The sequence below is a fragment of the Ipomoea triloba genome, chromosome 2 (genome assembly GCF_003576645.1).
Source record: "Ipomoea triloba cultivar NCNSP0323 chromosome 2, ASM357664v1".
In the NCBI taxonomy this organism is placed as follows: Eukaryota; Viridiplantae; Streptophyta; class Magnoliopsida; order Solanales; family Convolvulaceae; genus Ipomoea; species Ipomoea triloba.
This window is the reverse complement of record NC_044917.1, coordinates 3333285-3344037: the sequence shown is the minus strand read 5'-3', so window position 1 is coordinate 3344037 and position 10753 is coordinate 3333285. Positions and strand designations below refer to the sequence as shown.

Here is a 10753-nt window from a genome sequence, read left to right as displayed (position 1 = left end):
TATATATATATATATATATATATATATATATATATATATATATATATATATATATATATATATATATATATATATATAAAAGGTTGCGTAGCCTTTTGAATTTTAGTATTTTGGAGTTACAAAAAACTTATTAATCAAACAACTAATATTGATTAAATAAGCCAAAATTGACGGATGTGTTCATTTTTTTACCAAACAGGTCATAGTCAAATTAAATAAAGAATTTTAACCTCTGGTCACTTGTACTTTTAGGCGATGATGTAAAGTATGACATCTGCACTCAATTATTGAGGACTTGTGGCGGTGATTTCATTTTCTTTTTCTGGAAATTACAAATATTTTGTTGAAAGCTGGAAATTACAAATATTATGTATTACAACCAATATAATGACTTACTATATATATAATATAACACTTGCTGAATTTCAACCATGATTAAAGGATGTTGGTTCCATAATTTTTGCCAGTTAAGGTAAGTTTATTTCATTTAGGTTTTTAATACTATTTTTAGTTTTGCCTCTTCAAGATAAGGCGGCTTTGGTTTATTATACTGTATGTAGTAATTATAGTACAAGCCTTTAATTTACAAAAAGTCTACAACTCCTAACTATATGAAAGTGCATTATAAGTGAAGTCTACCTTGTAATTCTAGCCCGTAAATGGTTGTTTGTCCATGGCTGATATATAGGTTTAAATTATGAAGATAAATTGACCATTTGTACAAAAAATAATACTTGAAATATTGTGATGATTATCATGTCAACTGTAATTTTGCCAAAATTGTTACCAATTATTGTACAAACGTATTTATATAAATTATTATTGTACTAAGTAATTTTTTATTTTTATTTTTTAAAACCAAACGAACCAACTTATATTAAATCACTGAAAAAAAGACGAAATATAATCAGGAGGGACAAAATCCCACACATTGTACTAAGTAATTAAATGCTAGTGTTGTGTCAATGGTTGTCGTTCTTCAATTCCCATATCCAAATCAAGTACTATGATCCCACGCTTCCCCAACTTGCGAAATGTTTGTATTGTCTCTGGGTAGGCTTTGTCTTGCAAGTTTGTCATCGCCATTAATCCAAGATTCCTCCATCAGGACCATTTTGGGTATAGCCGGGCGGGATAAGATTAATTCAGATTCGGTGTATAGTTGGTGACACGATAAGATTAATTCAGATTCGATTCAGATCACGCACCCAGAATCAAATAGCTTCTTTATAGCTAAGCTAGTTTGTATATATGCAGGTACGTACTGCATTTTTCTTTCATTTCTTGCAGCCATCTTCATCTTTTTATCTTCTCGAATCCTTGCAGGGTACTGTTCATCAGATCTGTTAGCTCATCATCAAGATCTCATCTTCTTGCTTGAAAGGCCACAGCACTGTTGAAGGTGCAATCTGCAGCAGCTTATTAGGGTATGCAACTGCAAATCCTGAACTGTTTTCTTGATCTGTTTCAATGTTACAAATTTGAAAGGTAGCGATTGAATTGATGTTCTGGTCATTAGTTGAAGCAAGAAAGTGTTTTCTTGATTTTTGTTTGTACTGTGAAGCAATTTTCTGAGATTTGAGTTTTGAGTTTATCCTTTTAGGGTTATGTACTGACATCCGGAAACATGAGCTTGACTTTTCCACGACTATGCACTGACTTTGTTGTAGTGAACTTTAGGCTTAAAGTCAACTTTTTTTTTTTTTCCGTAGAAATGAAGATTAAGATTGAAAAATAAGAGTGGCAACTCCGAGTAATTAAGTTGATGGATAGTTGATTGAGTAATCATAAGATTCTAAGTATGATTTTTTGTGGAGTACGCTGTTTATTAACTTTCTTGGTTTGAATTTGTTAGTTATTGACAGTCTAGGATGTGGTACTTCTGTCGACTAGCTAAGGTTATAAGGCGGACAGCCTAAGCTAATTTAAAAATTACAATAAAATTGTTAGAAAAATATTTTGTAATAAAGTGTAGAAAATGTTAGAGACCGAGGAAATCCTAGTCAAATTAGTCTTAAGGTTAACTTGGTAATTAACCACACAAACTTTCAACTTCAGTTCTCGGGAGAAGTTGCCTTTGGTAGTTTGACTTTCTCAATTTGAGCCGGTTAGATATAGAATTGTAGAAGCTGAGATTTTTTTCCGCAAGTCAAATAAAATGTTACAGCCATCATGAAAAGTGTTATTTTTATTTATTTGTTTTTTTTTTAATTATTATAACTTCTAACTGTTTTAACCATTATTATGAGATGGTTACTAGTAAAATTTGTAAATATGAGACTAATTCTTCTTCTTTCTTCTTCTTCTTTTTTTTTTTTTTTTTCCTCTAAAGATATTACTTTATTCAAATTAAACTATATGCATACTCTTGGGGTGTGTTTGGAAATCAGAAAAATGAGTTATTTTTCAGAAAATATCTTTATTTCCAGTGTTTGGTTGCATTACATAAAATTGTTTTGATGTGCTTGTATAATTAAATATTTTATTTATTTTTGTTGGTGTGGTAGTGGTGGTGGTGTTATTTGTTACGGAGTATATAGCAATAATATATATAAAAAAAAAATTAGTAGTAAAAATAAGCTTTGGTGTGAGAATTGAAAAAATGGCTTCTCTTTTTGGTGCGAGAATTGAAAAATAGCTTCACGTTTTTCACTCTTTACTAAACACTGAAAACCTGGAAAAATCATTTTTCGAGTTTTCAAACACACCCTTCAAATAATATAATAGTCTAACAATCATTACTTCCAAAATGTTATTTCATTAATTACTACTTGATTACTAATTGGAATATAGAGTTGTATATACTTACTAACCCTGGATGAATGGAGGCTCAAGGTGCATATATGGTATATTAGTTGTAATATGTAAGTCATTGGTCATTTTTTTTTTTTTAGTACTACTGACTTTGTCACAATGTAGTCGCCTCCACTAAGGTTCGAACCCACGAATCCACTCCCATCATCCATGTGAGAGTGTAAACCGGGACACCGGGTGCCACTAGACCACAAGGTCTTTGGCCGTCATTGGTCAATTAATCTTTTGCATTAAGTAGGGGTTATCTTACTTGCTTAGAACTATGTTTTTACTGCTAGAGCATCTGCGTACAGAGCTATAGTATATAAAAGATTTTTAGATAATATAACACTATCAAGAATCCCGTGGAATTTAAGAAATTAAATTAGATAAAATGAAATTTTCATTCCAGGGATGAATAATAATAAATTTGAGATTGAAAGAACGAACCGAAAAACAAATTTGAGAATAGTATCTTATATTATCTTCAACCAAACAACAATATAATATATATAGAGACTAAGGAGTATTTAATTTAACAGTACATTTTAATATTTGCATTAATCATTATGAGGTTATATTATGTAGTTGAAGTGTAGTTTTTTTTTGGTAAGGTTTGTGTGAGTTGAGATGGTATCCTCACACCATATATTGTTCTCAAATCTCAAGTAGTGGACCAAAATGGGAAATCAAATAGAGTGTAATTGTGTAAGTAAAATACAAGATATGTCTAGCAATTGGAAACTAATTCTAACAAAAATAAGCTTAATTCAAATCTCATAGAAAATATAGCTATTCATGATTAGACTTATAAGTAAAAGCACAACGAAATTGAAAATATAGTCATTTTATTAATCTATCAACAATAATTGATTAGAGTTTGCTGAATAATCTTTTTGAAGGAGTAGGACTATTCATCTATTCATGTTCTATTCTACTACATATGCAAAATGACAATCTTCTGCAATGATAGAGACCTAGCATATATGATCACATATTCTCTCCACTTGTAGGCAATTATATATTGAGTATAACTGTAAAAGGAAGGTTTTTGGTGATGGAAAATGGAGATGAGTTTTCATCATCCATGAACTTTGCTTCATCTTCATCCTTATCAAATGGACCACATATGCCTTCCTGCAGTGGGAGTGTTGAGTTTCTGAGTTTGAATGAGCTAAGCAGTGGCCTGGAAAAGCTCTTGACAGATGCTGAATTTGACTACAGTGATGCAGAGATTGTGGTTGAGGGGGTTTCTGTGGGCGTTAATCGCTGTATTTTGGCTGCCCGGAGTCGTTTTTTCCATGATAAGTTCAAGAAAGAAAGGGGAAATCAAGATTCTGGAAAGGAACCTGGAAAACCGAGAATTTTAATGACTGAATTGGTGCCTTGTGGTAAGGTAGGCTATGAAGCTTTCTTGACAGTCTTGAATTATTTGTATACTGGAAAGCTCAGGACTTATGCCCCCGAGGTTTCAACCTGTGTCGATGAATCCTGTGCTCATCATGCTTGTCGCCCCGCCATTGATTATGCTGTGGAGCTCATGTATGCTTCTGCAACCTTCCAAATCACAGAACTTGTCATGGTTTTTCAGGTCAGTGCTGTCTGCAATCATGTCCTGTTTTTAGTGCTTAGAATCACGGTTTTCCCACGAAAAGAGTCGTGATAAAGAAACATATGGTTAAAAGTTAATACAATGGCAATGCACTTCCTCTCTGATGCTATAATTGAATCATGTGCTCCATCCAACTAAAAGCCTAAGTTAATAGTTGGACTGGACATTTATGTTTATATTATATTTTGTCACTAAAGATTTTTGATAGCTCACTGCACTTCCTGCAGCGCCATCTGTTTAGCCTTCTCGACGAGGCTCTTGAGGATGATGTTATTCCTATACTTTTGGTAGCCTTTCGCTGCTCCCTCGGGCAGCTACTAGAGCAATGTGTCGAGAGAATCACACGATCCAACATAGACGCCTTCACGCTTGAGAAAGAGCTTCCTTACAAAGTTCTGAGCGAGATAAGAGCGAGTAGGGCTGCACCAGTGGTGGTGGATTCTGTGAAGGAAAAGAGAATTGGTAAAATCGTGAAGGCTCTCGATTCTGATGATATCGAGCTGGTTAAATTACTTCTGGAGGAATCAAACGTCTCGCTTGATGATGCCTGTGCCCTGCACTTTGCAGCAGCATATTGCACTCCCAAAATTGTCAATCAAGTGCTTAGCCTCGGCCTGGCTGACCTCAATCGTCGCAATGTGCAAGGCTACACCGCGCTCCATGTGGCTGCCAGGCGCAGGGACCTGTCGATCATCGTGGGGCTGCTGAGTAATGGAGCATCTGTTATGGATGCTACCATGAATGGACAGACTGCTGTTACAATCTGTCGCAGGTTGACTAGGCCTAAGGAGTACTATAAGGCAACAAAACATGGACAGGAAACTAGTAATGATTGGTTGTGTATTGATGTCCTGGAGAGGGAAATGCTGAGGAATCCAATCTGTCTGAGGAATCTTTCTCAGCCATCATCAATGCTGGATGAGGAATTGGTTATGGATCTTTACATCCTCGAGAACCGAGGTGAAGCCCTTTCGCCTTTGGCTGTGTCAAGCATAATATATAAAAAAATAAATAAATAAATGTATAGTCTCACTATCAGTTTAATCGCTGTGACAGTGGCTCTGGCAAGAGTACTGTTCCCTCGAGAAGCCAAACTGGCCATGGAGATGGCGCGTGCTGATTCAACCTCAGAGTTTGCTGGCCTTTCTTCAACAGAAGGAAACCCGAGATGTCTTGATCCGAAAGAGTTGCCTCCCTTCCAAGTCAAACAGCTCAAGGACCGCATGGAAGCCCTGCAAAACACTGGTAATCCTCTAGCACAATATATATATAAATAATAAACGTGCAGTGTAACTATTGACTCGAACTTTTGTGGTTTTGGTCGTGGTGGCAGTGGTGACAGGACGGCGTTTTTTCCCCAACTGCTCAGAAGTTTTGGACAGATTGTTGGATGATGTTTTTGTTCATGATGCTGCAGTGCTGGATAGTGGGACTCCAGAAGAGCAGAAGATCAAGAGAGTTAGATACACCGAACTTAAGAATGAGATAATGAAGGCATTTGACAGGGACAAAGCTGAGATGAACTCTTTCAATGGGTTCTCCCCATCTTCTTCTTCCTCAACTTCAGCTAAGATTAGTGTGTCTCCAAAGGGTAGAAGAAGATAGGTTTGGTCAGTTTATATTTGATGCCAGTTTTTCCATTCTTTAATGTTGGGACCTTGTAAGATCCTTGTATACACATTAACCAATAAGGAATTTCATTGTTCACCCTGTTACATTATAATTATAATTTTAATAAAGGAAATAACTGTCGTGGGGATGTAGCTCAAATCGTGGGGATGTAGCTCATAAGGCATCTCCATTTCGCTAATTAGTACGCTTTATCATTTTGTTTGACTGAAATTTAGGCATTTAGCAAATTAATACAGTATAATTTTTTTGGGCTAGTTAGATAAAACTCTTTAAACTTTTAAAAATGTAATTAAATCATAGCATTCTTTTTAAAAAGTTAGTGATAGATCAATTATAAAAACAAAAAAAAATGACAAATTTACTAGATTTATTATGACATCAATTTCTTGTAATATGTAATAATACTAATATAAATATCATTTCATTTATAAATTAAAGGAAAATCGACTTTAATTCTATAAAAATCATAATGAAAATTTAAATTTTGATAAGTAATAAACATTTTAAGAAGCTCGAGACTTTGTTTCTTTGTTAGATCGTGTGGAGTGAATGTTGCACACTCGTGTGTTTATGTGCAATTCTATGATTATGGATATCAATTACGGGGCGTTTGGTTGGAGGGAAGGAATTAGGTGGGAAAGGAATTGCAATTCCATGGGAAAAGAATAATGTGGGAATAAAGTATGAGTTTAAATTCTAGTGCTTGGTTGGAGGGAATAAAATTACTAGGAATTTCAATTCCAATGTTTGGTATACATGGGAATTGAAAGGGAATAAGTAGTATAAAGTCTAAAATGCCCATTATTATTATTATTATTATTATTATTATTATTGTAATTAATTTTCATGCAAATACTTCATCAAATTTTAAGCTTCATAAGGTCACATAAAAAAAAGCATAAAAATAAAAATACACAACCTAATTAAACATAATAAAATGTTAAGCTTTCTAAACGCTTACATTCAAAAACAATTATAATAGAAATGATTCATCACACCTACATCCCCAACCTTCAATTTGTGGCAAAAATGATTATTGCTTTCTCAGGAACGGCTTTCTTGTTGATAGTTGTCGAAGATAATACACAGTATTAGCTAAAATAGAAAATCATGCATCAATTTTAGGTTAAAAAGAGAGGGGTAATTTTGTCTCATGAGTATCTTTCTTTATTTTTAAAATCCATGGAATTTTGGGGGGTCATGGGATTCTAATTCCATAAAAATGAGGGAATTGCAATTCCCTCCAACCAAACGAAAGAATTTAGTTGCCTTCGGAATTAGGTGGGAATTAAGTGGGAAGGAAATTTAAATTCCCTCAAACCAAACACCCTGTTAAAGTTTGTTGAGTTTTGGTTTCAAAGAAAAAAAAAGAAAGTGAAAAAAAAATGCAAAAACGAAATGAGAAATTACAAAAGAGGATAATAAAATATGAGCTTTTGAAATTAGCCCTATTTCTGGAAAAGACCTCCAAATCCCCAAAGGGCGAATATAGAAACAAATATTCAAAGCAGCGCTGCACGGCGAGGGTTTCTCTGTACGGACTGTCTAAAACCCTTCACAGAGAGGGAGAGAAGAAGGCTCAGGGAAGAAGCAGTTGCAGTGACAATAACCAATGGAGACGACGACTGCGGCAGGAGGCTCTGGGAAAGGAGGAAAAGGAGGGAAAGGACGGAAGAAGAGCAACAAGAGCAACAAGAAGGCAAATAATGGAGGTTGGCCCAAGGGCGTTGATGAAGCCACTCGAATTCGGATTTCAGAAATTCTCCAACGCTTTCGATCTTCCAATGAAGAAGGTATTCCACACGGATAGAGTTCCTATTTCAAATAATCACTCAACTCCATAAACTGAGTGCTATTTCTATATTTGTGTGTCTGTGTAATCTCTTTCCTGCGTTGTTTGGAGCTCTATTTTGTGTCTCTATAATCTCAGTTACTTGAAGTGACAACTTTCATGTTTACATTTCCAGTTTTAGTTCTTTTTTATTTATTTTTTTTTCTTTTACTTCAATTTTAGCTGAAAGAGAATTTGTGCTTAATCTGAATGCTGTTGCACCCACAAACCTCTATGCACTTAAATGCGGACTAGTTAGATCTTGGCGGAGCTCTATTTTGTGTCTCTATAATCTCAGTTACTTGAAATGAAGACTTTCATGTTTACCTTTCCAGTTTTAGTTCAATTTTTTTTTTTTTTAACTTCAATTTTAGCTGAAAGAGAATTTGTGCTTAATCGGAATGCTGCTACAGCCACAAACCTCTATGCACTTAATGCGGACTAGTTAGATCTTGGCGGAGCTCTATTTTGTGTCTCTATAATCTCAGTTACTTGAAATGATGACTTTCATGTTTACATTTCCAGTTTTAGTTCATTTTTTTACTTCAATTTTAGCTGAAAGAGAATTTGTGCTTAATCAGAATGCTGTTGTGCGCACACACCTCTATGCACTTAAATGCGGACTAGTTAAATCTTGGCGGTTAAAAGTGAGGCTCTGTATAAACTTAGATACATATACAATATGCAGTAATCACTAAGTTGGGACTGATTGGGCATGAAGTAATTGTTCACCTATATATTTGTTTCATGGCAAAAACTTGTGTGAGACCGTGTCCGCGAGACGGGTCGGGTCAAGATAAATTGTAATACTTATACTAGAAAATGTAATACTAATAAGTAATGAAATGTTTATTACTTGTATGGGAATGTGTAATACTTTTGAAGAAAAATGTAATACTTTTACATTTTGATTAAAAGTATTACATTTTTCCTCAAAAGTATTGCATTCTCCCTTATAAGTAACAAACACTTGCCAACATTACTTATAAGGGAAAATGTAATACTTTTACATCAAAATGTAAAAGTATTACATTTTCCTTTATAAGTAACAAACACTTTATTCCTGATTAGTATTACATTTTTTAGTATAAGTATTACATTTTTCATATTGACCCGATCCATCTCACGAGTAAGGATCTGTGAGACGGTTTCACACAAGTGTGACCCTTGTTACATAAGATGTCAAGTACAACTTTATTTATTTTTGGCTTTGCTTATTTAAACTGAATGCTGTAAGTGTATCTATTTAAACACGTTACACATTTATGTCAGTGGCTATACTCTTTAATGCCAACCTGGATGGGCATGATGTACATATAAAAGAAATTTATACATGTTTATATTGTTAACACAGTGTACAAATTTGAATCAAATCTTAACAATTTTGAGCGAGCAGCAGTGCATATGCTGTGTAGGAAAATGGGCATGCGCTCCAAAAGTTATGGGTAAGTATATATCATCCAGCCAGCAATTCTAATGTGTTTTTCAATTTTTGTTGGATTGTATTGGTGGTGTTCTTTGTCAATCCAGCATAGGTAGGTGGTTCTTTCATTGCCTAATATAATTTGAGATCATGAACTTGGTTTGTCTAGGCATGGGAAGCAACGTCAGGTATCTGTTTTCAACAAGGGAAAGAAAATAGACTCACAGAGAGGGAAGGAGACTCTCACTTGTCTTAAGTTTTCAGAAGGTGCACAAGCCATTCTAAAGGATCTATTTAGTCGATATCCACCTGGTGTCGAGGAGACAACTTCTTATATGTCTGAAAAACATAATAAAAAAGCCAACAAGTTATATGGATTAAGGGATGATATCTTCCGCAAACCTGCAATGGACAAGTCAGATATTGCAAAGGAAGTGGAACTACTTGCTTCTAGAGTGGAAAATAACCAAGACCTGAGACAGGTTTATTTCAGTTGTCTTGTTGATGGTGTGTGTGTGTTTTAATTTGTGGGGGTGCCGGGGTGGGGCTGTAAAGGCTTCAGTTGTTCTTGTGGACTCTCATGCATTTCATAACGGTATCTGATACTTTTACTTGCTTATTCTGTGTAGATTTTTGAACGGAGGTCCAAACTTCCAATTGCTTCTTTCAAGGATACCATTACATCAAGCATAGAATCTAATCAGGTTTTTTCCATTTACTTTATAAGCATATGAATCCATATATGCATTTGTGTCTTCCACTGCAATTAGAATCATGTTAATCAGTGAGCAAAATGTTTGGCATGCTTATGGATTAGATGGATGCTTGTTCTCATATATGATATATGTATGAAACTATATGTTTCTCAGCTTTGAAAGGGCATCCTGTACATGATTGCTTATGTTTCCTCTTATTCATTATATGCCTTTTATGCAGTTTGGCTCCTCTCTGTCACTTCACTGAATTATCCATTTGTATCATGCTCCAAATGCAGGTAGTGCTAATCTCTGGTGAAACTGGATGTGGAAAAACTACACAGGTAAAAGTCTTGTTACTCTCCTAATGTATATTGGATTTATGTCACTATAGACATGCATAGCGAACCTCATATCTCTCCCCTTACAAGCTTCTTGGTTTCTTCATGCTTTTAATGAGCTTTACATGTTTGCTCAATAAGGATTCTGCATCCCTGAATGCAGGGGCTTTAGGTATTTATTTAACTTAATCAGAAACTTTTTTTGACTTAACTGCATTATTTTCCTTTTCCATGGGGGTATTTTTGCCTTTTGTATTCCTAAGTTATTTGCCATTACACCCTTTTTGGTCATTTTTACCAAAAGTTGACTTAGGTTTAGATGTTGGTGACTTTAATTTTAGAGATAAAAGTTATACGGAGTATAATATACCTAAAAAAAAATCCACCCCCCCCCCCCCCCCCCCCAAAAAAAAAAAAAAAAAAAAA

At 34.7% G+C, this 10753-nt stretch overlaps 2 protein-coding genes across 4 annotated transcripts in view; both read left to right on the top strand.

Moving 5' to 3' along the window:
* The first annotated feature begins 950 nt into the window (after window positions 1-950).
* LOC116010270 (BTB/POZ domain and ankyrin repeat-containing protein NPR1-like) lies at window positions 951-6168 on the top strand. 3 transcript variants are annotated; one of them, XM_031249593.1, is made up of 6 exons: window positions 951-1257; window positions 1327-1427; window positions 3807-4384; window positions 4633-5365; window positions 5462-5650; window positions 5739-6168. In XM_031249593.1, the coding sequence occupies exons 3-6, from the start codon at window positions 3851-3853 to the stop codon at window positions 6008-6010; spliced, it is 1728 nt and encodes a 575-aa protein (XP_031105453.1). In that variant the 5' UTR covers window positions 951-1257; window positions 1327-1427; window positions 3807-3850; the 3' UTR covers window positions 6011-6168. The 3 variants fall into 3 exon arrangements, with proteins under 3 accessions (XP_031105453.1, XP_031105452.1, XP_031105455.1); XM_031249595.1 differs by having other exon boundaries at window positions 953-1257; window positions 3937-4384; XM_031249592.1 differs by having other exon boundaries at window positions 951-1427.
* A 1320-nt stretch (window positions 6169-7488) lies between these two features.
* The window catches only part of LOC116009851 (DExH-box ATP-dependent RNA helicase DExH6-like), an 11287-nt gene continuing 8022 nt past the window's right edge, over window positions 7489-10753 (top strand). Inside the window, exons 1-5 of the mRNA XM_031249008.1 lie at window positions 7489-7830; window positions 9223-9313; window positions 9461-9773; window positions 9921-9995; window positions 10286-10330. Coding sequence (XP_031104868.1) covers window positions 7650-7830; window positions 9223-9313; window positions 9461-9773; window positions 9921-9995; window positions 10286-10330 — 705 coding nt within the window. The 5' untranslated portion in view covers window positions 7489-7649. The remainder of the gene's footprint in view (window positions 7831-9222; window positions 9314-9460; window positions 9774-9920; window positions 9996-10285; window positions 10331-10753) is intronic.

Bases quoted from the DNA above. Each gene is read 5' to 3' on its own strand.
- LOC116010270 (XM_031249593.1), top strand. From the start codon at position 3,851: ATGGAAAATGGAGATGAGTTTTCATCATCCATGAACTTTGCTTCATCT. The intron at 4,385-4,632 runs GTCAGTGCTGTC...CACTTCCTGCAG, and splicing joins AACTTGTCATGGTTTTTCAG to CGCCATCTGTTTAGCCTTCT. The intron at 5,651-5,738 runs GTAATCCTCTAG...TCGTGGTGGCAG, and splicing joins GGAAGCCCTGCAAAACACTG to TGGTGACAGGACGGCGTTTT.